The following is a 24195-nucleotide window of genomic DNA, read 5'->3' on the forward strand; positions in this document are numbered from 1 at the left end:
AACTCACTGTACCCGAAAAATTTCGAGGATGGGGGAGTTTTTTTCCGGCTTTGAGAGATTTAAATCCGGAGCATTTTCTGGAAATTCAGAGAAAATTTTTGTTGCCCAGAAAATTTCGGGGATGAGGGATATTTTCCAGGTTCGAGAGATGATGTAATGGGAAATTTCTGGAACTTCCGAGAAAACTTTTACATTACCTGGAAAATTTCGGGGATGAGGGATTTCTTCCGGCTTTGAGAGAGTTGTCTTGTTTGCCGGAAATCTCTCATTCCCGGAAGTGCTTTGCACTCTTCTGGCTAACGGGTATATCACTGTACAGGTAGTCCCCGACTTACAACTGCTTGGACTTACGTCCATCGGTACTTACGACCTGCTCTGACCTTACGACCGCCGCAGTTGTGACCATTTTTATTTTTTTTTCCCCTCTCCAACTGACACGCGCATTTATTTTCTATACCGAAACATTTCCAGTTCATGTAGTCTCCATGTATAATTAGAAAATTATAGGGGGCCCCGTTTGCATTCAGCTGACTACATTAAAGGTAAGTGCTCAGTCACACTGTATCCATTCCTCATTATTTATTACTTTTACTGTACTGTATTTCATTGTAGATTTTTTATTTTTTATTTATTTACTTTTTTTGAAATTTTTTTTTTTTTTTTAAATTTTTTTTCATCTATGCCGGACTTACGACCATTCGGACTTACAACCTGGATTTGGGTCCCTAACCCCGTTGTAAGTCGGGGAGCACCTATATTTGAAATTTCCATTAGGTCTCTACTATGTAGGAGTGTGAATAACTTATACCTACCCTACTAGCCACTTTACTGGCCTTACCACTGATCATCTCTGCTTGGTAGACAGATAACTAACATGCATTCAAATTCTTCAATTATTTTGTTTTATTATTATTATTGTTATTATTATTATTATTTCTTCATTGCTTTTCTTCCTCCAAACATCTGCCACTCAACAGACAACCGGACAAACTTGTTTAGTCCTGACTTCATGTTATTCTGTGCCTCCACAAACACACCCTTAGACTTGGTGTGCAATAGAGAAATGTTTGGGCTGTTGTGTGGTGTAGTACTGTACTGTATTGAACACCTTGAGGGAGACATGCTCTTAATCAAAATTATGGTTAAGATTAGAGGCTTGCACTATATCATTTGGTTTCAAGAGGATCATTATCTGGCAGGGAATTCCTGTAAATATTATTGTATACCATTACTGTATAACTACTGTGCCAATACTGTACTGTGTGTATATATATATATATAAATAATATATATATATATATATATATATATATATATATATATATATATATATATATATATATATATATATATATATATATATATATATATATATATATATATATATATTATTTATGGCAAACTTGATTAAATCTGGCATAAAATACACTGTATACATGGTATTCTATTTTCAGGTGGAGTTTTTGTGGCAGATGGTTTTGCAGATGCTTGATCTGCTCTCCAGTAGACGGAATTTAGAATCTGGAGTAGGAGATGTGGGCGGCAAAGACATTGGAGGAGGAAGAGCTGTTCTTGATCATTCGGTAGATTTTACTACTGTTGATAAAATGGGAAGAGGGAAGAACATTGATTTACGGGACGATGAGGAAGAGGAGGAAATGGACGACTGTAGAAAGAGAAGCTTCAAGTAAGTAAATTAATCTGAACAGGCTTCATATGTTAATGTGCTGCAAGCCTCGTGGATATGGTAAACAAACATGGAGTCGAGTAGGAGGTGGTTGGAGGTCTGTTATGTCATTTTTTGTTTTCTGTCTTCACACGGGTTATAGAGCCTTGAAAAAAGACTAGATTGTGAACACTAATGATGCTTGTACAGTATAGTACTCGAATATCACAAGTGCTGCAGAGTATCCAGTGGGTAATTTGTACTGGTTCGTATAGGTCAAATTTAAACTCTTCTTACACTTAAGCTTATTGTCCCTTGTTGTGGTAGAGGAAATTGATGGAAAACATGGAAATATAGTGTTAGTTCATGTGTGTTTCCAGCTATGTTGTAACCTAACCTGACTTAACATTGAACAAGTTTAAACAGATTTCGATGAAATGTTGAATGTGTATATAAACCATCCAGGTCTTACGTGAGTTAAGTAGTTTCTTCATATATTTCCTGTCTTAGGCCTGTTTTGTCTCTTTTTAGTGACAAGGTTACTTTGAACCTTTGGTGCTGGTACCTTTGTGTGTTGGTGCAGAGAAATACCATTCATATTATCTTGTGTTCAAAATGATTGTGATTCTATTTTTGTCATTTTTAGGGGTGTGTGAATATAGGAAATTGGCTACTACAGTTGTCTATCAGTATTGCGGCTTCTAGGTACAGTACTGATACAGCTTAGATGACTCGCCAGTTATTATAGGTGTTGGTGAATATTCTGCTATTGAATTGGTTGCCAGCAAAATTGGAAGTTTCTTCTGACTTTTGGTTAGGTTTTGTGTGTTCCTTGGGCAAATTATTCATATATCTAAGATTAGGAAAGTGATTTACACAACTTTACTTTATATGTAAACATATCTGTACAGTAGTCATTTTATCACTTGATAGTTGCTATTTTTCACTGATTTACACTTCAGAGCCATGACCCCAAACATCTTTAAATCCTCTTTAGGTCTTCTAAAATATTGGTCAAAACCCTTTAATATGTAATACTGTACTAATTAGCACAATATACATTCACTCTGAAGATACTGTACTCATACAACTGTGCAGCTGTTTGAGATGACTCATCACTTTGTTTTCACAGACAGTGTAAGTACAGTAGCTATGTATGTACTGTAAGCCAAAGGTCTAGGATGCAGGAAACCTCGACATCAGTGGCTGGGATTAATCTAAGTGAATACTAAGCCTCTCCTAAAGCAACCATGCCCCAAAATGAGTATATTGAGGCCATGTGCAGCCTTGTCCTCTTATTCTTTTTGGCTCCAGTCAAGGAACTTGATGAGGCAATGTTAATGTTTTTGTCAGTCATAATGAAAAGAATGATCCAAATTTTAAAGGTGTCCAAAGACACTGGTTGAGGCAGCATTTACCGTGGTTGGCACCAGTTAGATCAAAACAAAGACAGCTCACAAGCTTTCATGTTCTGGAAAAAAGGTGAACTTTTTGGCGCTGAACTTTTCTTGAATGAAGTAATTAACTGGACTCGGGGTAATAGGTGACTGAATGCTATATGTCATTGACTGTTTGTTGGATAATGAAAATAATCATCAGGTTTTCATCAGACAGGACACAGCATGATATGTGATATATGCCTTGGCTGTCTTGGGGGATCAAAGGGTTGTTGCCAAGCAGTACTCTCATGACTTATTCATCTTGTGTTGCCATTTTACTCCACTTAGTATAACAATAAAATTTAATAAAAAGTACAATTACTCTGAGCTTCATGTTGGTCACAAAGGTCAGCTTGGCATCTGGTTCTTCCCAGTCCATTGTTCCCATTCTAAATTAGAAAATGCTACTAGACTGCAGACATTTGCATGGGAAGGATGAATTGTACATCCAAAGTGATTAACAAATCAACTCTGACATTTTTGGAGTTGTCCAAATACTTATACCTTCCAGTAAGCTGGCTGATTTTTTAGCTTTGCTAGAAAACAGGATTTCAGATGAATCCCACATCTTAAAAATAAAAAATGTATATACTGTACCTGTATACTGTATATATTTCAGCTTACCAACTGACTGTACATAATATGATTTTATTGAATTCTAAAGTTAATACAAATACAAATCTCTTACCATCCATAGTAGCCAACTGCCTTACTTTACACTGGCCTAAAAGAAAGTTCTGGGGAGTTATGGAAACCGTAAATCATGTTTGTGATTAGCTGATTATAATATTAACCTCTGAGAATATATTTGTAAACTTTTTGATACATGCCTGGCCCACAGAAGCAGACATCTGGATAATGGAATGGTCACCTCCTCAGATGGGGCCTCGATAATCCAACTCAAGTGTGCCTACTTATACCGCCTAAAGAGAAGGTATCAGTGTGAGTCAGCAGGCGTGAGAGGTGACTGCCTGCAGTGTTAGCCAGACCAGTCTTTGACCTAAAACTATAAGGCTGATGAATTCACTGTAATGGGGTCTATCCGGTGGTTATTGAGGGCAAGAGAAAATTTTAGTGTGTTCTGGATTGTATCTAGCTACACATTTGTTGACATTTTAGTTAATAGAAGAGATGAAAATTTATGTTAATTTTTGGTTATTTAGAAAATGAGTTGAAATTGAGTTTTTTTTCCAGTTGATTGGTTCAATTTCTGGCTACCATTGCATTGATTATGCTTGCTGGGTACTGTACTAATGCTTTCCATATACCAGAGCATGTATTAATAATGTTCTGTCTCCTAGGCTTTGGAGTTAAGTATGTGACATTAAAACCCTCTATTGATATTATTAATGCAATGGAGAGAGATCCATAGACAATGTTACTGAATTTCCATATTATTTTTATGAATATAATACATTTCACCAAAAGGTTCATAGGATTATAAATGTGAAAACAGAATTTATAGTTCCTAAATCAGCCTTATGTATTGTATTCATTGTTTATCTGTTGGATGGCCATTGCAAAAGACTTGTTTCTGTGCTACCCCTACCTAATGACTTGCTATTATAAACTAAACTGTACTTCAACCAGTGAAAGAAATTGGTATGTGATGTACAGCACCATTTCCAGTTGTACTGTACCTAAGGTGAATCATCCCAAATCTTCATACTCCTCAGTTAGTGTGTCATTCATTCTTCTCTTCTCAGTGATGCCTTTTGGGACACCTGCACTTTTTATCCCCCTTTTTCCTACCTTGTGTTTTTGTGTCTCCCCCACCATACCTGTCTCCTCTTGCCACTTTTGAATACTATATACTGTAGTTCTTCCTCATGCCAAACTGTCATCTAATTTATAAATCTCTTTTCACAGTTACGGTATGTAGAGGATCATAGACTTTATTTATTGATTTATTTATTTTGGGGTGGGGGGGGGCAGTTCTTTTATATGACTTATGAAGTCTTAACTCAGACATGAAAAAATTTTTGAAGTTAATTTCAACATTATGCACCGTTCTGTCATGAATTAATTAATACTATGTTGAAAGAAAAAGAGACATTAAACATTGTTCTAGATTCAGAGGACCTGATGTTAGTTGCTGGGACTCATCTAATGGATTAGTGTACAGTACCTCCCTTTGTCACCTTTGTATAAGTGAATTATTATTTTTGTAAACAGACTCATGGGTGGACGACGTGCAGTGATGGTGGTACTGATGGTAATTTTGACGTAGGGTGATTCTTTGTGTATTTGTTGTGGAGTTTAATTTGAATGAAGTTTGGATTATTTAATTTTTTTTTCCATGGCATTATACAGTGGTCCCTCGGTTAACGAGTGCCTCGGTTAACGAGATTTTGGTTAACGAGTTACCTTCCATAAGATTCTTAACTTCGGTTAACGAGCAATCCCTCGATTAACGAGTTTCTTACGAGCCGACCTGAACATGTTTAAGCTTGCATTTGGCGGTCCACCAGCTGTAGTATTAGCTCGCCAGTACAGTAATCGGTTCTAGGGCTTAAATTCCTTACCATTTTAGTAAATATCAAGAAGATTATACTTTTCAATAATTTTAAAAGTTTAATATTCATTTTTTTAGTCATTTTAACAATTATTGAACATAATTGAAGGTAAGATCACTAGTTTCATGTGCGCCATCCAGCCTGGCAACACACCATACAGGCGTCAGTCTTTGTGTCTTTTCAGTGGAGGTAACATCTTGCTTGAGTCTCTCTTCAACTAAACGCTTTTTTTCTGTGTTTGCAAGCACGTTATTGGTCATTTTGAAGTTTATTATACATATTGACAATATATAATGCAGTGCAGTGTTGATTTAAAGAAAATGATCTTGAATTACACCAAGAGAACTAAAATTTTATGGGTGAAATGGCGCCATGGGGTGACTTCTCTTCCACCCCAATGCCTTCTCTTCTCCCTTCTCCACCCCCATTCTAATTCCCATCATCATCATGATCCAGGAGCCTTCTACATACACACCTCAGAATAAGTGGACTTTTCTACCTTTTTTGTTGAATTTAGGCAATTTTCGGTGAGCTGGAACCAATTACCCAAAAACCCATTGAAACAATGGTTTCGGTTAACGAGTTTTTCGGTTAACGAGCAACCTTCTAGTACGGATTGTGCTCGTTAATCAAGGGACCACTGTATATACATTAGTTCTTAAAAAAAATATTTAACTTTGTAATTTTTGCCCGTATAACGAACTTGAGTACTGAATAAAAATTTCCATTAGTGTGAAATTCTGTATAAAGGGGTTCCATATATCGAGGACTTTGTGTAAATGTGATTTCTAGAAAGTCGATCTTGATTTTTTTTCGCTTAATTATAGTTACTTCACTACTGCATATTTTTGTGTCTACAGTAATTGAGGTTATGTATTGGTGGGAAGTGGTTTTGGGGAGGTACAGTTGTATTTTGATACAGGTTGCTGTAGTACAGGTACCTTATATAAATTTATCTATTGTATCATAATCATCAGATAAACCGCATGTGCACATGCTTACAGTACATGTGTGAAATGCTGCTTCTCATTGAAGTTTTGTTTCCGACAGAAAATTGACAATAAATGGAACCTAGCATCTCAGGCACATTGCATCAATGAGCATTTTGTGTATGCTGTACTTAATTCAGAATACAATCAGACCTCTTGTAATGTATGAGATACATTCTTGAGGGTGTCTGTTAAGTGATTGATCTGTTAAAAGAGGTCATTATAACAAAGTGCCTGGAGAGATACAGTACCTCACTGACAGTATCATTTCTTATACTAGAAATGCTACAGGATGGCTTCCTTGGGTAATGACTCTGCAGATGTTAACTTTGTTGACCCTTGCCGTGTTGTTTACCTCTGCTGCCTCACTCCTTCTGTACACCCACTCATCATCCTTTTAAATGATTTTCCTGATCACTTTGGCTGCTTTACCAACATCTTGCTTACAGCCTATTTTCAAGCATGATGGGCCTCAATGAACTTTCACTTGACACACAGGAGATTGTGAAAAAGAAGAAGAGAACTAGAGAGAGAACTGTCCTGAAATTTGGCTGGCTGTACATCTTGAAAAATCTCTCATCAATAAATTTTTATTGAAACATTTTCCCATAGGCTTCACTTATAAAAAGCGGAGATGCATTTCTATTAAAAAGTATACTGTACAGTATATGTAACATTATTAATAATCTTAAAATGTCACAAAATGCTACAAAACATGTTTTTAATGAAAAATTCTGGTATAGACAATGATTATAAGCCAATGTTAAAGTTAATAAGGGAACTACATGCAGTACAGGAGAGTAATAATTTTATACAGTACTTGTATTTATGAGAAATGCTAAGCAGCATCTACAATAAAATGGGTTTGTTAATATATATTGAAAATAGCCTAACTAAGGCAGATAATAAATTATTGAAATATGAATTGTGGATATTTGACTGCCTACAAGAATGATTATTATTATATTAAAAATCTAATTACAATACATTATGAACACGATCACCTCAACAGAAGCACAATATACAACATGATGCACTCACCGGCAGGGAGTGTGGTGTGAATGACAATACTGTACACTTATCACATACCACTCACCGAGTTCTTCCAGGCTAAGATTACAGTACAGTCAGTCGTTGACTTACGATGGGGTTAGGGACCGATGACCAGGTCGTGAGTCGAATTGGTCGTAAGTCAAAAATGTGAAAATAATACATAGAAAATCTAAAATGGGTGTCTCTTTTTTCTTCTCAGCACCACGAGAACTCTCACTTTTACGCTTGCCAACCATTTTAAAGGGAATTACAAACAAAAATTTTGTCAGTACACCGGGCGATCACTAATGTCGGGACTCAAAGATACGTAATTTGAAAAAAAATTATACGACTGCGGCGGTCGTATGTCCGGGTGGTCGTAAGTCGAGTAGGTCGTAAGCCCACTCCTGTCAAATATTACGACCTGTGGTGTAATGGTCAGCATCTTCACCTCGCAAGCATTTCATGCAATAGTTATACTCCTGCAATATGTAATGAAAATGAATCTATTTTTTTTACAGGAAACATGAAATTTTTGCATGTTTTTGCATAATTCTTTGCCTAATTTTTCCTACTTACATTGGAGGCTACCTGTGAACAGTATGAGGTGACATGAAGGGCAAAGAATGTACAGGGTAGTTGTATTTATACTGCTTAGGCATGATTAATTTGTGGAAAGTATAGGATTTACTGTATGCATAACTGAATTTTTTTATCCTAAATACAACCTTAGTAATTTTAGTTGGTTCCAGTTATAGAGAGCTGATAGATAGGTCACATCAGTGCTCCTTACTGGTAACATCTTGTATAAAGAGAAACCAGCTAATTTTGTGCTTCAAGAAGTTGTTGACCAAAGTATCCTTTGACCTTTAATCTTAGTGGGCGGCAAATTTATAGACGTGAAATTAGCTTTTTTAAACACCGTCAAATAAGCAGCACATTAAAAAAATTTCGGACTGGGAACATAAATTGCAACTGGTATTACTTAGCTATAGTAGTATATCGCAGCAGTGGCACTGGAACAGGAAACTAGCTGCTCTTGGAGCTCAGATTGCTGTGTGGCATCCCAAATTGTTGCCCATAACCAATTTTAATATTTTGCTCTTTTTCAGGTTTTTACCAGCAACTCCGCTACATTTAGTGGAGAAAGATGGGGAAAAGTCTCTGCATCGTGTTTCGCTGATGATGAAAAACAGTGAGGTGTTTGGGGCAAAAGATGACTTCAGAATTAATAGGTCATATCTGACACCCAAGGGCATGTTGTGCATGGAGGTCCCAAGTGACATCTTACGTAATGCAGCCTTGAGGATTTTGGATTCCCCAGTTCCTGAAGTGAGTTATATGTACAGTGTAGTCATCCACAAAAGTCCTGTCACCTCTTCTCTTGAATCACAAACCCTGAGATTCAGACTCATGAAACCGAAGCATTTATGGGTAGAATAATGCATCAGTGTCTACTTCTTTGGCTTCATGAGTCTGAATCTCGTGGTTCATGGAACAACAGTAGAGGCGACGGGTTCTGTGGGTGATTGCACCTGTATATGTTTTTCTTTAATTTATTTGATCTTTTTATTAGTTATCCGATTTAATAACGTACAGAACTTTAAACTCTTATTTTAATTTTAATTCCTGCTTGCTTGAGATGTCTGATTATAAACAAAAGGCTGTTACTGTAGATAAAAAGGACATGACTGACATGGAGTTTGGTACTGTATTGTACTCACTGCTGTCTTTATAGTTAATCATATCTTGGTAGGCATTCATAATAAATTGTAAAAATTCAGCCAGTAAATATTCTGCACTGTATTTTAAACATGTCAAAATTTTTAAATATTGATCCTTGGTGAAACATTTTTTTGAAGTACAAATCCACGAACTCACAGTAAGGAATACTGTACCACAGACCAGCGTAGATGGTGAGTGTTTAAATGAACTGTGAGTGGCGGGACCTTCAAAATAGCACATGGTCTGCTGTCCTTTAACACTAAATTAATTTTCTTTTATCATTATTTATTAGTTTTTAAATGTGCTGGTTTTTTAGACTTCCAGGTAACGGATATCCACATTTCTGAGGCTTTACTTATAAAAGAAAGAAATTTATTTTAAATATTTCAGGAAAATGTGTCCCTGTATTTGGAATGTGATGAACGGAATAAAGCATGCAACCCGATTCCACTAAAGGGAGGATTCTGCTAAATAAATTACAGTTACTGTACCGTATACCTCTGACGATGAAGTGGATATGTTCGTGAATTCCACTTCGTCCTCGGAAACTTCGTTGTCAGAGTTAGATTGAAATGGGAATAGGTTCCAGTGCTTCTTAGTGTATGCCATGATATCACATTGGGCCCCAGGGGAGGGAGTGCGGTGCTGGCTGTCCTGGTGACATAGTTACAGCAGCACCCCCCTCTTCCCCTCCCCACACAAACACATGCACACACACTCATGCTCTTTATTTTTCTAATTTTATAATTTTATATTATATTTTCTTTATTTCTAAGTCACATTAGAGTACTGAAATGGTTTTCCACAACTATAGTTTCATTGCATGTAACAATGGCAGCGTGCATAGCCATCTCACAGCTGACTGGTGAGTGTTATGGGGAGTTTTTTAATTACTTATAATGGTTACTTTACATGATATTAAATGCTCTTCACACTATTCATACATCATTCTTAGGTATTGAGTGGTTAGGCAGTAAGTACACTGTGAGAAACCACTTGTAAAAATACTGAGAGAGTGAGAACGAGTTGCCAACCACCTGACAACCATTGGATCTGGCAAAAAAGTCCTCTAAGACCACAAACCTAACATTAACATTCCCAACCATCCAAATAATACACATATTATGGGTTTCCACATGCAGTATACCGTATATACAGTACGTACAGTATATTAGCAAACTAACTAGTAAGATACCCTGCAGTTAATAAAACTTTTTGGTTTCTGTAAAATTGGGAGGTGCTCTCTCTTACCCTTCTCTTCACTGGATTTGTCACTCACTTTAGGCATGGTGACAAAGATAATCATGCACACTTGCTGGGAGAATATGAAAAAAAAACTGGGAGACCACAGCAATGTGGCCAGGCTTTGAGGGGAAACTGACTGATTGCTGTAAAACAGTGATGAAGGCCCGTGAGGGGCATTACCGGAAACTCCCTTCATGTAGCTAGATGGAAAAGCAAATACCGGCACAAATTCTTTCTGCTAAAAGAAATTCCATTATTAAGGAATGTATTGTGTTAATTTTTTAAGTTAAACACATACTCCAGTTTGATTGCATCATTGAAAGATGAAAAAAATATTTGTTTTTTATTAGTTTATATATAATAGTACAGCTAACAGTATTTAAATAATGTGTGGTGGTAATTTTCATTGCAGAATACAGATGGGGAGAATGCAGAAACTGGTGGTAAAGAAACTGCACCAGTAACTGAAGCCCCTCCACAACAAGATGTTCCACCTGATGCTGAAGAAGGTGAGGCTTTTATTTTTTATCTCCTCTTCCTCCAGTTTAGATTTGGAATATGAAAGATGATGCACTTTACACCTTCCCTTTCCATTCTCAAAATCTAACTTGCTTTGTGAATGGGATCTATGTTAGTGGTAGCTACTTCAGAAGCCTTGGCTATGTTCTTGAGTCCACCATTCTCATGATTTGTTACTATTATTATTATTATTGCAGATATTAATAATGATGATGGTGCAGCTGATCTCCCAGATGACTTGGACACTCCTGAAGACGTTCAGCAGCCCATGAATGAGGGGAAGGATTGTGAAAAGAAAGATGACCCCAAGAATAATAATAATAATCTGAATGTCATTGACCTTCCCACTGATCGGTAAATGCATAAGTATTTAATTTATTGAGTTTCATGCAGTAGAAGAAATGCAGCTATAATGATATTAGTTGTTGAACCTATACAGTACATGTACTTTGAATATGTTCAGGCTGCAAGGGAATTATTATTTAAGATGGGGGTGGAGGTTGATACTCAGGCCATACTTGATAGGGGAGAGTGGGTGGCTCAGGTCGTCATTATCTTCTTTTTTTTCTATATATACTTATCTATTATTTTAAATCAGAGGAAAATGATACAGTACACTATTAAGATTCAGAAGATATCAATGCTCTTAATATGAAGTTATCATCATAACAAAAATGGTGAGATTGATATGGTCTAGCACTTGGCTAAGGTTATTACAAGATTATGGTATTCAGCTTTGACAATAAAACTTTTTCAACAAAATCTAAGAAATTATTGGAATTAGTTTTCTATTACATTTTTAAACGGTATTATGCATGATCTTAGAGCATTTCATTGGTTTAATAATGGTTTGGGATATCATTTGTTAATGTAAAAATGAAGTAAGCAAATAGTAATATTCCTTAAGCGGGAGTAGCTTGCAAGGTCATCTGTTTTGTACGTTTTGCCAATGGTGGAAGAAAGAATCCAATATGTTTTGCATATAAGATAATCTTAAAATATTTTTCAGTTGGTGTTAAAAAAAATATGACACAAAGATGGTAATGAACAGTGTACTACTGTACTGCATATTACAGACAGTTTAAGATATCAATCTTGTCAACATTGAATACTGTGACCTGTCAGAATTTGATGAAGATTTTGATATTTGTGGATAACATTAATTAGTGTAACGACTGTGTTGTACATTGTAACAGGGTATTGGTATATCCCAGTGTGGTTAACCCTGAGAGATATGCATCATTGCTCTTATAGTATAGTTAATGTTGTTTTTGTTTCAGACTGTATTTTACTAATTAGTGAAAAGTATTGGTGGGATTATAAAAATTCAGTTCAGCTCTTATTATGACTGCTACAATAATCATGTTATTGTAGGGTCATGGTGTGTTCTAACTGTTTCTCTGTTGATCATGTGACTCAAAATTTTAAAGCATTGAGAAAAAAATCTGGAACCCGTATTTTCAATACAGTAAAAAAACCAAAGCATGGCACCTATGGAGCTAAGGCTTTGCCGACTTATAGGTAATAAGCTTCTGTACAGTATATAATAAAATAAAAACAGAGTTGTATTGAGTATTTACCAACAGCAAGGGCAATTTAATGATGAGCTTTTAAGAGGCAAATGAACAGTACTGTACTGTGTGTGACACCACAGGCGCTGCACAGTACAGTAAATTCTGATGAATTTAACACTATTATATGTAGTTATATACTGAGTACTGTACTAAAAAACGTAATGGTTATCAGATGTTGTGCTGAGTTATGGGGCCGTTATTATAAATGAGAAGTTTTCAGTAGCTTGGGATTTATTTTTTATTTTTATAACTATTATTATTATTTTTTTTAACTGATCTGTCCAAAAATCAGCTTAATTGTTCTCAAAAATGCCAAGATCCAAAAGTTTCTGGTAAGCTTTATCTCTTGACATATGTGATTTTGTGAATCCCCAGCTTAACTCATAGATTTCCATGGCAAATCTCTTTTGAAGTATCTTATTGATACCTGAGGATATTAATATAAACTTACTCTTATTGTGGGAAATGGTGTGGAGGGGAAGAGGAAATTGTTATACATTTATATATATGTACAGAATTGGTCTCTCATTTCAACTGATGTGACATTGAATGTTTTCAAAACATGTATAGCCTTAGAAAACGAGGAGGGCCGGTGACTGAAGCTGTTACTACACTTACGTTGACTGATAAGTGGAACCCAATCAACCCCCATGCTGAAACTCCTGCTAAGAGACCAATAAGAGCTGGAAGACTACGTAAACCTCTACCATGTGCCTGTCACCTTCACACACAAGTAGGAGCCTTTATCTTTGAACTAGTTTAAATATGAAGTATATAAGTTCTTGCAGATCTCATATGATTAGGTGTGGAATGCCTGCCATTAATTCAGGTCTCCATTTATCATGTGTTTAAGGAGCACTAAGATGCATCTTTCTTTCATAGTGCAGAGTGGTCCAACAATATCCCAGTATCCCCCCCCCTCCTCCTGTCTCACCCACTCACCTAATATACATGCATTTTCCTTTTACGGTGCAGGGTGGCCTGACAGGTACTGATCTGATTTATTAACATTTACCAGCTAGTGGGTTAACTCATTCTCTTGGCAGAATGGCAGTCCACGTAAGGTACACACGATAGTTACCCATCCATTGCTCAGTGCACAAGAGCAAGTGTGGAAGGGAACCCAGTCATCCACTTTGGCTGAGAATCGAACCTATTAAATTATATTTGACCAAGTGACTTTGTACTCTTGACCATAAACATTATAATTTAAGCTGTCACCCATGGGACACTCATTTGATCATCTCATTAGTTAAGTTCTTGGAATTTTCAGTGAATAAGCTTAAAGAATATTAAACAAAGTTAAACACTCACACATGAAAATAGATACAGTAACAGAAACAGTCTCACTTCAAAGTCAATTTAGTAAACAAGTGTATATAGATAGGTGAAGCATTCTTTAATAGAAATCTTGAATCACCATCCCTCCTTTCCCCCAACAACATACTGTTTGGAAATGAGTATAAAGTTGTTTTTGTAGAGTTTGGTGCACCTGTTCCTCCTCATGTAGTGGTTATTTGAGTGGTAAATATTTAGCTACATAAGATCTGGTCAATACATGAACAGGATGTTAATTGTGTTGTAATATTTGTTTGTATGTTAAAATTTGTGTTTCTTTGGCAGTCTGTGTCTCACAGAAAGAGTGCCAAAAATGGTAAGAAAGAAAAGAACAAGAAAAACGCCCAAATACTTACGTCCATAGAGTCTCACATCACTAAAGAGATAACTGGAATAATCGGTTCATCCACTAAGAATTGTAAGGTAAGTCAATTTTCAGTTAGGTGTTGGATTATTTTTTAGAACACTGAAACATGCCTAGAGTAGAAAAGCTAATAAACATGTCACACTTACATTTCTAGTTTGACCTCCTTCATCAGGTTGCTCTCATGACTGTGCTTGCCAGTTTTGGGAACTTGGCCATCACATCCTTAAAAAGAGGCTGTGTCCTAAGTCTTCATTCCCTTTAATTTCCAATGCTTCTTTTACCTTCTTATTCTTCCCTTCTCTCTCTTACAACCTGCCTTTTGAATTATATGCTTATCTTACCAAGACATCAGTTTCCATTCTCTCAGTTAGTCCACAGTACCTCGACAAACCCTGGTTAGCTCTATCCATTACTTCTTTCATTTCCTTTCCTCTGTTTTAATTTCTGTGTACTGTATCTTAATTCTTTATCCTGTTCAGCCCATTTATTGATCTCAAGCCCATTGTTTCTCTCACTTCTAAGTTGATAATATGCCCCTCATCCAAAGACTGTGATTCATATCCACCTTGTAATTTTGGATCAAGGGTTCATTATACTATACCCAAAATTTTGCTTCCTTTGGTACATTCCTCTCTCGACACATCTCAATGCACCTATTACTTTCTTTCCCAATATTACTCTGTAACTCAGTTTGTCCTTCATTCTTCTCATCACTGACACATTTGTTTCTTGATTCAGTGTATGAAATGCCCCAGGTCCTCGTATTTATCTCAATTTAAACTTATTAAGTATTTTTCTATTATTTCTCTATTTTCAATGCTTTCATTTATTTACGAATATCACATTTACTATAACTCATAATGCATATTTTTCCATATAGAGTATAGTATACAGTACAGTATCTGTAAAGGGATTCTATTTATTTTGTTTAACAGGCGTCTCAAGAACTTATAGAGGAAGTCAATAATGAGGTTGCGAACAGACTCGAACTTGGCAAATGTAAGCGGGTTAACAACTTGCTAAGAGAGGGAAAAGCTTTCAACGTAGAGGAAGCTCTGCAGAAGGTATTGGAAGACACTGAACTTCAGCAAAGAATGGAAGAACAGCTTGACGACCCCCTTGGTAGTGATGGAGCTGCAGATTTAGGTGAGTTGGACACAGTTGACAAGTACAGTACAGACAGCTGTATAAGATTGATAATTTGCAAAACACAGCAAAGTTTTAATGAAAACACAATTGTTTACTTTTCAGTACTTATAGCTTCAAAATACAGTGGGGTATGCTATAACGAACGAATCCTACTTTGAATATTCCTATAACGAACGGTTTTACCTATAAAATTGAGAATGCTATAACGAACGCAACTACAACGAACGCGGATGAATACGGGACTATTTCGTCTGGCGCATGAATATTGTTGTACCGCGGCTCACAACAAGAGCGTCAGGCGCCATCTTTGTCTCATTGTGTAGCCAGTGCACTGCTGTTATTGTTGAAATTTCGTCTTTTGATGTGGAAATTCGTGTTATTTGTATAACTATTTTGTTATACAAGTGTACAATTGTAACAATGAATCGTCCAAAGCGAGTGAGAAAGCTAATAACCCTTGAAACTAAGAAAGTAATCATAAAAAAACGTGAGAATGGAACAAGCATTGCGAAACTTAGTGATGAATATGGGACGGCTAAATCGACTATATGTACGATTTTGAAGAATAAAGTGGAGTTAAAAACTGTGTAAGTGGCTAAGGGAATCTCTAGACTTAGCAATGCAAGGTGTAATGTGATTGAAGAGATGGAATATTTACTCTTAGTGGGGATAAAGGAGAAAGAAATGACAGGTGATAGCATTAGTGAAGCTATAATTTGTGAGAAGGCCAAACAATTGTTTGAGGACCTTAAAGCCAAGACTTCCAGTGGAAGTGATAGTGCTGTGCCAGTGTTTAGGGGTACCTGCATGCTGAACAACACTAAGGTAAGATAAAGTTCCGTATTTTTTACATTTTCCACAGAAAATTTTCAGTGCTAAGTGGTTTTATTTGGGGGCCTGGGACGGATTAATCCTATAACGAACGAATGCTATAACGAACGAGGTTCTAGAACCAATTAGATTCGTGATAGCATACCCCACTGTAGTAAAATAGTACTGACAGTGCACTACATATATAAAATAGGTTGCGGGGTTGTCCTGACTGTCATAACGCTAAAGTTTCAGGAATTATCCTTAAAAGGTTTATATTTATACCACATAGTCCAATTTTGTATTGTGTTTAACATTTATGATTCTTTCTTAGATGGTGATGTAGATGATCTGCCAGCCCCTCCATTGTTTCTTCCGGAGCCACATGATAATACCAGAGGGCCTGAATGTATCACCAAGAGATTAAGTGATAACACCTTTGATGAACCTGCCAGTGATTATGAGGCCTTGGTGCAGAAATGGGTTGCTGATTATATTACTAATGCTCAGGTGAGTATTATTTGGTGTGAGAAGAATCTTGGACATATTTTGGTACTTAATTGATTGTTCCTGACTACACACACACTTATAATAGAAAGATTTATGGCAGCATATAATAGTTGAAGGCACAAGAGTCAGAGGACGACTGAAAATAAGGTGGTCAGACAATGTAAATGAGGCAGTGAGATCTAGAGAGGTCTGGTTGGATAGTGGATGAAGAAATGATCTAGACTGGATGGTGGAGTCATTTGGAACATAGCAGTGGGAATATGACCCAACCTGGCAAATCTTTTTGTGTGCATAGGGATCTGCAATGAAGCATTTATCACTATTCTGTACTGTATTTTCTTAATGAGTATTTATTTTTCTGTGTTAATGAGCAGCTGTCTTGTATCTCGCCAACAAACACCCACTAGCTCGGTGATCGAGTGCCAATCAGGGTGTATTTAGTTATGATGGGATGTAGAGAAGCCACTTCTGAGCAAGTTCTGTTATACGTGTCTTGCTTGAACTCGTAGCTTCTTATGTTTTTGAGACCAGGTTTGCAGATTTGCACCAAAATTGGCTAGGTGTTGCCATGGTATCAGTTTTGCACAATTTAATGCAGCATTAAATCTATATTTATTCTACCACGGTAATAGTTTGTGGGAAGGTTTTGTATATGATTAGATAGTATATAATTTTTTTCATATACGTGAAGAATTCTTTTTAATACTTCCAAGTTGGATAATTAACTCTGCCTTTTTCTGTCTTCTAGGAGCATGTTACTTCCTCTGCCCTTGTAAAACATGTGAATAAGTGGAGGGAAGCCATATTGCCAAAGTTAGCAGAGGAGGAATGTCGAAAAGAGTTTGATATTCATAAATATGGTTCTCAGGTGAGTTATTACATTTTAAATCATTTTATGTGATAGATTGTATAAAGGAACTCTGTTTCATGATTTTGCATCACTACTGGTTGCACAGTGTCAGTTTCATAAGGAACACTGAATTTTTTTAATTCTGCCAAATCTGTTCTGCATGTTTAGCAATAGGTGGAGGACCAAGTCAGATCAAAAGTGCCAATCAACAGTTATGAGGCAATTGACCGATTGTAACAATGTGATCCTGTAATTGTTTACGAGAAATCATTATCACCTCCCCTCAATATGCAGATGCTTAGTCACTAGTGTTTTATTTGTGCCACTTTTGCCCTTTGTCTTGCTGGCTTTTGAAACAAGTGTCCTTGGACCATCAGCAGGATATACTGTGCAGTACAGTAATTCACTAATTGATTATAGAATTTCAATTCCTAGCCTAGTTAAGACAAGGGTAATCTGTCCACAAATAAATAGGAGTCAAATGCAGACTGTACACACCACAGATTGGTGTTACAGACCTTTGTTTCGTTTTTTTAATTATACGTATAAATTTTTTCCTTGAATTGCAGGTTTTAAGTCATTTTCCAGACAATGGACGAAAGCAGACTATATCTTTTAGTGAGGTGATAAAGGGTCAAGATGCACGAGAAGTGTCTCGACACTTCCTCTCATGCCTCATGCTGGTAAGTGTGGTGTGCTTTTTTTTTCTATTTTTTTTTTAATAGGTTCACACAGGTTGTCAAAGTATTAAAATTATAAGAAAGTGCCAGTATACAGGTAGTTCTGCTATAACGCGATAGTAGTGTTCTTGTAAAACATCGTGTTATAGAAATTCGTGTAATAGAAATAACAGGGCTTATGGAGAAAATAGGGTTAGGTTCAGATTACTCCAAATCAAAAAAAAATTTCGTAGTTAGCCTAACACAAAGGATAGCACAGTCTAAATAAATGTTACATTCATATCTAATAATGAAATCATACAGTAAATGTTACACTTTACCTTGAAAAGATATGAATATAACTTGATGGGGGAGAAGGGTGATGTTGAGGCTGAGGAGTCATGAAACATCAAGCTTTTCTTCAAGTGTTATAGCCTTTCTTTTACGATCACCACCGGAAATGCGATCACCAGAGTGCTTCCCAGAGATATTCTTCTTTTCCATAGTCACAAAATTGGAGAAACAGTAATCAGAATTCACTGAGGACACTTAAAAACTTCACGTGTTTCAAACAAAGTGTGGAGTAAACAGAGCGCGCGGGTCTAAAACGCTATGTATTTTGTTTTTCTCTTATTTAAAACTTTACATTTTACATATACTGTACAGGTATACTGTATACATAAATATTACATAAATTATTTCTGCAATTCTTCGCAAACAAAACACATAAATCAATTGAACATGTGATGTCGAACGTGAACTGTAAACACTGCATAACCCCGCGCCAAGCCACAATGTACAGTACACTTTAAGCGCTACTTATTTTGTTTTTCTCTCTTATTTAAAATTTTACAATTTACATATACTGTACAGGTATATCTTCACAAACAAAACACATAAATCAATTGAACAAGTGATGTCGAACGTGAACTGTAAACATTGAGCCAAGCCACAACACTGTACAGTACACTTTAACACTTTAAACGCTGCGTATTTAGTTTTTCTCTTTTATTTAAATTTTTACAATTTACATATATATATATATTTCATGTAAATCCACAATGAAAACGTGGATAAGATAAATCTTGATAAAATCACACGGGAAAATGGAAACAACGGAGTACTTTAGCTTTCGTCTTTATTCAAGACGAAAGACGAAAGCTAAGGTACTCCGTTGTTTCCATTTTCCCGTGTGATTTTATCAAGATATATATATATATATATATATATATATATATATATATATATATATATATATATATATATATATATATATATATATATATATATATATATATATATATATATATATACAGTATATGTAAATTGTAATTTACATATTATTCATATTATGCTAGAGCGCCCACAAAACATGAGAAACGTTTGAGTCCCCCAGTAGAGATGTCCGTTCTCTATCCACTCCAGGATGTCTTAGTCCTCCGTTTTCTTTTTGTGTACTCGCTCAGGGACTCAAGTATTTCTGTATATGACACAGGATGATAAGGGAATTTGAATTTATTTGTTTATTTATTTATATATAATATACTGTAATATATTAAACATACTGCAAGTATTTTCTTTAATTTATATACGTGTTTCGCGAAAAAGGGAGGCTACATTTATGGTGATCGTTAAGGACCAAACTCCGAATCCATGACGTGACTTCTGTTCATTATTTATATCCTAAATTTACCACTGTAGGTAGTTTCAAGAATTAATGCAGTCATTTCCTGAATATTCTTTGCAAAAAAATAAATTTTAAATGAATTATTTATAAGAGATAAGTATTATGATCAGTAAATATACAGATATGCATTACTGACCACCTCCGAACACAAGGACGGCTAAAAATAGCCACAGGCGGTCACAGTCAAGGTCACTTTCCCTTTCTTGTCACTGGCAAATGGGGGTGGGGGGGATGATAATAGCAGCTGTGTTTATTACGGTATGTTAGACTGGTTTATAATACATTTTTATTATTTTAATATACCGGTAATCTTCATTTTAATCCAGCTTACCAAACGTAAGTTTCAGTATAAAATAATTAGTGGTACTGTAGGACCTTGTGAGTGGTTTACTGTATACATAAATATTACATAAATTATTTCTGCAATTCTTCACAAACAAAACACATAAATCAATTGAATATGTGATGTCAAACGTGAACTGTAAACACTGTGTGTGATGTAAAGAGAGCGCGGGTGTAAAACGCTATGTAATTTGATTTTCTCTTTTATGTAAAGTTTTACAATTTACTTATAATATATAGGTATACTGTATACATAAATATTACATACATTATTTCTGCAATTGTTCACAAACAAAACACATAACTCAATTGAACATGTGATGTCGAACGTGAACTGAAGCCACAACAACCGTTCGAGTGGAATCGCGTTAGAGCAAACGAGTTCGCGTTTTACAAATATCGTTCCTCAATTCATAAATCGCGTTCGAGCAAATTCGCGTTGTCAAAACACGCGTTATAGCAGAACTCACTGTACTTGTAAAACTTGACATTTCCTCTTTTACGAGTGACTTTGTTTTTCAGTTACAGAGTGGTAAAATGTACTGTATACAGTAGAAAGGAAAAGATGAAAACTATTAAACTAAAAGCCACATTAGAGTCAATACAGCTCAGTTCACCTGGGATGGGGGAAGGGAATTACCAGGATGAGTCAAACTAGGTTGAAGGGATGTTATTGGATTACACAATGGGTATTCCTTATATTCTTTAATTAATGACTCATATTTCCTTCACTTAAATCACAGTAATTGTCTGCTTTTTCACTCTCTGGTAAGGATTTGCTCAACATCTCTGGTGAGTGAGGAAGCGCATGGCTTTGAGCCTTATGTTCTTGTGGGGCTGAGCTGTTGTTGGCTGGAGAATTTTTGCACGAATGAGGTTATGTTTCTGAGGACTTAGCACACGTTGCTGTGAAATCAATCTACAATATAAGTTTTAGCATTAAAAGGTAATCATAAAATATGCACCTAGTTTAATGCTATGACATGTACTGTATACAAATTTATGTTTGCTAGTCAAAGGATTTGCATGACTTTTGAAAAAGTGAATATGAGGTATGAGTTTGTCTTTCGGTATGTTGGGAAAATTTTCCTTGTTCAGAAGATAACTCTTGTATTTACACATAAGGTATGTTTTATTAATCTTTGCATGGGTATGTATCATAACTAGACAGTTTTATGAAGAGTTACAATTCTGTATCTAAAATTAGTTCACAACTGAATGTTACAAATACATTCATGTAATGGTCCCATCCATGGTATATATACCATGCACCAGTAGTTTTTTATTTTCTTGGTTAATTTATATGAACATTATCATAATTTTTAGATCATAATCACACACTTGTTTTGAAAGGATGTAATGTATTAGGTAGAGGCATTTCACATCTTATAATGACTTAGGATGACCAATTATACCTTTTAAACTGATGAAGATAACATAACAAAACTTAGACATACATAATGATTTACACCGAACAACCAGGTCCCTGAATCAAAAGTTGAGAATCACAAAGTATATTTATATATAATCGCATATTGTCCTTCAATATGTGTTTCTAATCAACGCCTTCACCCACTGCTGTATTGCCTTGTGATGGGTATTTTATGTGCCCCTCTTACTGTGCTCTTGTTAACTGTCCATTTTTATGTATTATTTACAATTGTGAAAATTCTTAAGGATGATCCTCCACCTCCTCCTCCTCCTCTTCCTCTGTTTCCTAAAAGTAAGTTATTAGTCTATGATTTATTATACTGTATTGAAAAAAAAAATTATCTCTCCCGCACTCTTAGGCAAATACGTATAATATAGAGTTGAGTGAAACAGAACCAGGGGACTTGGCTATGGACTGTCTGGAATTAACTCTTCTTTCCCGAGTCCGTCACCATGAAGAACTGGAGGAGTATGCTGCACCCTCACAAGCTTCTCCGCTCCCGTGAGTTTTATGGCCCACCTTGTTTTCTTTTCTTTCTTTCTTTCTTTCTTTCTTTCTTTCTTTCTTTCCTTAGATAACTTGAATTTTAAATTATTGGGAAGGTCTCATTTATAGTAAGAGTTTCATAATTTAGTCAAATATTTGATATCCCATTTGTTTTAGAAATTCTACTTGAAACACAAATGTCTTTGTGTTCAGTTTCATTACATTACTTTTTCATTATTTCCACATCATCTTCTTGTTGAATGTTGTTTAAAAAAATAATAATTGTGAGTGATAATTTATAAAGTTTATGTATGAATTGGGTAAGTATAGAGCAACATGAACTAACTAAATATAATCTATTGCATGACGCTTTTGACTTGTTGCAACTCTCTTAACTTCTTCAGTTTTCCTGCCATTATATTTGTGTGTGGAAGTCCAAGGGAATTTATAACTAATGTCTACTCATAGAGAGGAACAAAGGCAACCACCCAAGTTTAGAATTAAAAATCTAAGAGCGATGGTATTTAATAACTCGGCTAACAAGATCAGTTTAGAGGAATCTACAGTGCTCCAGTGAGTACTCATTTATTTATTTTTTCCATGTACGTATGTTTGTTTTGTGTACTCTTTTTCATCTACTCTTTTTAGCATTTTTTATGAGGTTTCTATTGTAAAGCCTTTCACGATTTGTACCTTTTTTTTGTGTGTGTGTGCGTGCGTGCGTGAGTGACTGTAAATGGTACAAATGTTAATCCAATTAGACAGGGTATTGTTCAGCTTTGGTCATGGAGCTTCCTTGACCTCATGATGAACTTAAGGTTGGAGATAAATTTTACTGTATTCTTAATTTGAGAGGCTTATTACCCGAGTCATCAACTAGACAGTAATTCTTCCAGTGTCCAGTATAACATTACGGTCTGCATAAAGGAAAAGGATTTGAAGGTTAGCTCCAGCCACTTTATAACTCTACAGTCATGGATTAGATGCCCTGTTGGGGGTGTGTCACATTGCACTTGGAGCTAATCCAAAGCCCCCCCCCCCCCCTCCTTTAAAGTTTTGGGTGGTGAGCATCATGGGGGGAGATGGCTATCATCTTATTAGGCTCCAGCCACCCTAGTTTAGGATTTCTAGGTGCAGAATTATAGGCTTTGATGGATATTGTATTAAAGCTGGGTCACAATTTGTTTTCAAGGTGAAACCCTCATATCTGAGACTTTAGAAAACTTGTACTGTATGTGGGAGAAGAGAAAAGGGAGTGAGGCAAAACGTGTGATGTGAGGTTGCATATCATTTGGTGCCAAGAATTTGTGTTTGTCTGTTTTTCTTCCCCAGGAAATACAAAGTTTGTTCCTTATTCCAGGAGAAAGGGTCGCACGAAAGCAAAGTTTCAATCAAATTCACAACTGGATAACCCTGGAGTTTATTCTGGGGAACCTACCCCTATCTGTGCAGATATAACACACATTACTTTGGGTGATAATGTCCAGCATAAATCTAAGAAACCTTCAAAAGGAAGTATCAAGATGAAGAGATGACCAAAATGATCAACAGTGTGTTATTACATACATCATTGTGAGCTACAGTGCCTTATTGATGAGTCATGCTCTGTGAGTGCTAATTTTAAATTTACTGGTTTGTATAAAAGGTGATGTATTTCCTATTTTATAATATGAACTTGTTATCCTTCGTAAAGTGCATTATGTTCTATAATTACAGGAGGGTATATGAAAGCGAATGAATGATTGGAAGCAGAAATCTCACTGACAACTGCATGTCCCAAACTAATTGTTGTAAAAGTTATTACAACATTTTCTTTTTATATCTAAATAATATTTTAATTTCTCATCTTTCAATAATACT

At 35.8% G+C, this 24195-nt stretch overlaps 1 protein-coding gene across 4 annotated transcripts in view; it reads left to right on the forward strand.

Moving 5' to 3' along the window:
* The window catches only part of LOC121859487 (condensin-2 complex subunit H2-like), a 35916-nt gene that overhangs the window by 6015 nt on the left and 5706 nt on the right, over window positions 1-24195 (forward strand). For 3 of the 4 annotated variants that reach the window (XM_042356320.1, XM_042356319.1, XM_042356321.1), the window contains 13 exons: window positions 1455-1687; window positions 3947-4039; window positions 8755-8974; window positions 11025-11121; window positions 11329-11485; window positions 13276-13438; window positions 14329-14466; window positions 15346-15556; window positions 16704-16879; window positions 17628-17747; window positions 18299-18412; window positions 22208-22350; window positions 23696-23942. In XM_042356320.1, coding sequence (XP_042212254.1) covers window positions 1455-1687; window positions 3947-4039; window positions 8755-8974; window positions 11025-11121; window positions 11329-11485; window positions 13276-13438; window positions 14329-14466; window positions 15346-15556; window positions 16704-16879; window positions 17628-17747; window positions 18299-18412; window positions 22208-22350; window positions 23696-23870 — 2040 coding nt within the window. In that variant the 3' untranslated portion in view covers window positions 23871-23942. The remainder of the gene's footprint in view (window positions 1-1454; window positions 1688-3946; window positions 4040-8754; window positions 8975-11024; window positions 11122-11328; window positions 11486-13275; window positions 13439-14328; window positions 14467-15345; window positions 15557-16703; window positions 16880-17627; window positions 17748-18298; window positions 18413-22207; window positions 22351-23695; window positions 23943-24195) is intronic. The other variant, XM_042356322.1, reaches the window with a different exon arrangement.

Source organism: Homarus americanus, unplaced genomic scaffold, assembly GCF_018991925.1.
Source record: "Homarus americanus isolate GMGI-L3 unplaced genomic scaffold, GMGI_Hamer_2.0 scaffold7626, whole genome shotgun sequence".
Classification (NCBI taxonomy): Eukaryota; Metazoa; Arthropoda; class Malacostraca; order Decapoda; family Nephropidae; genus Homarus; species Homarus americanus.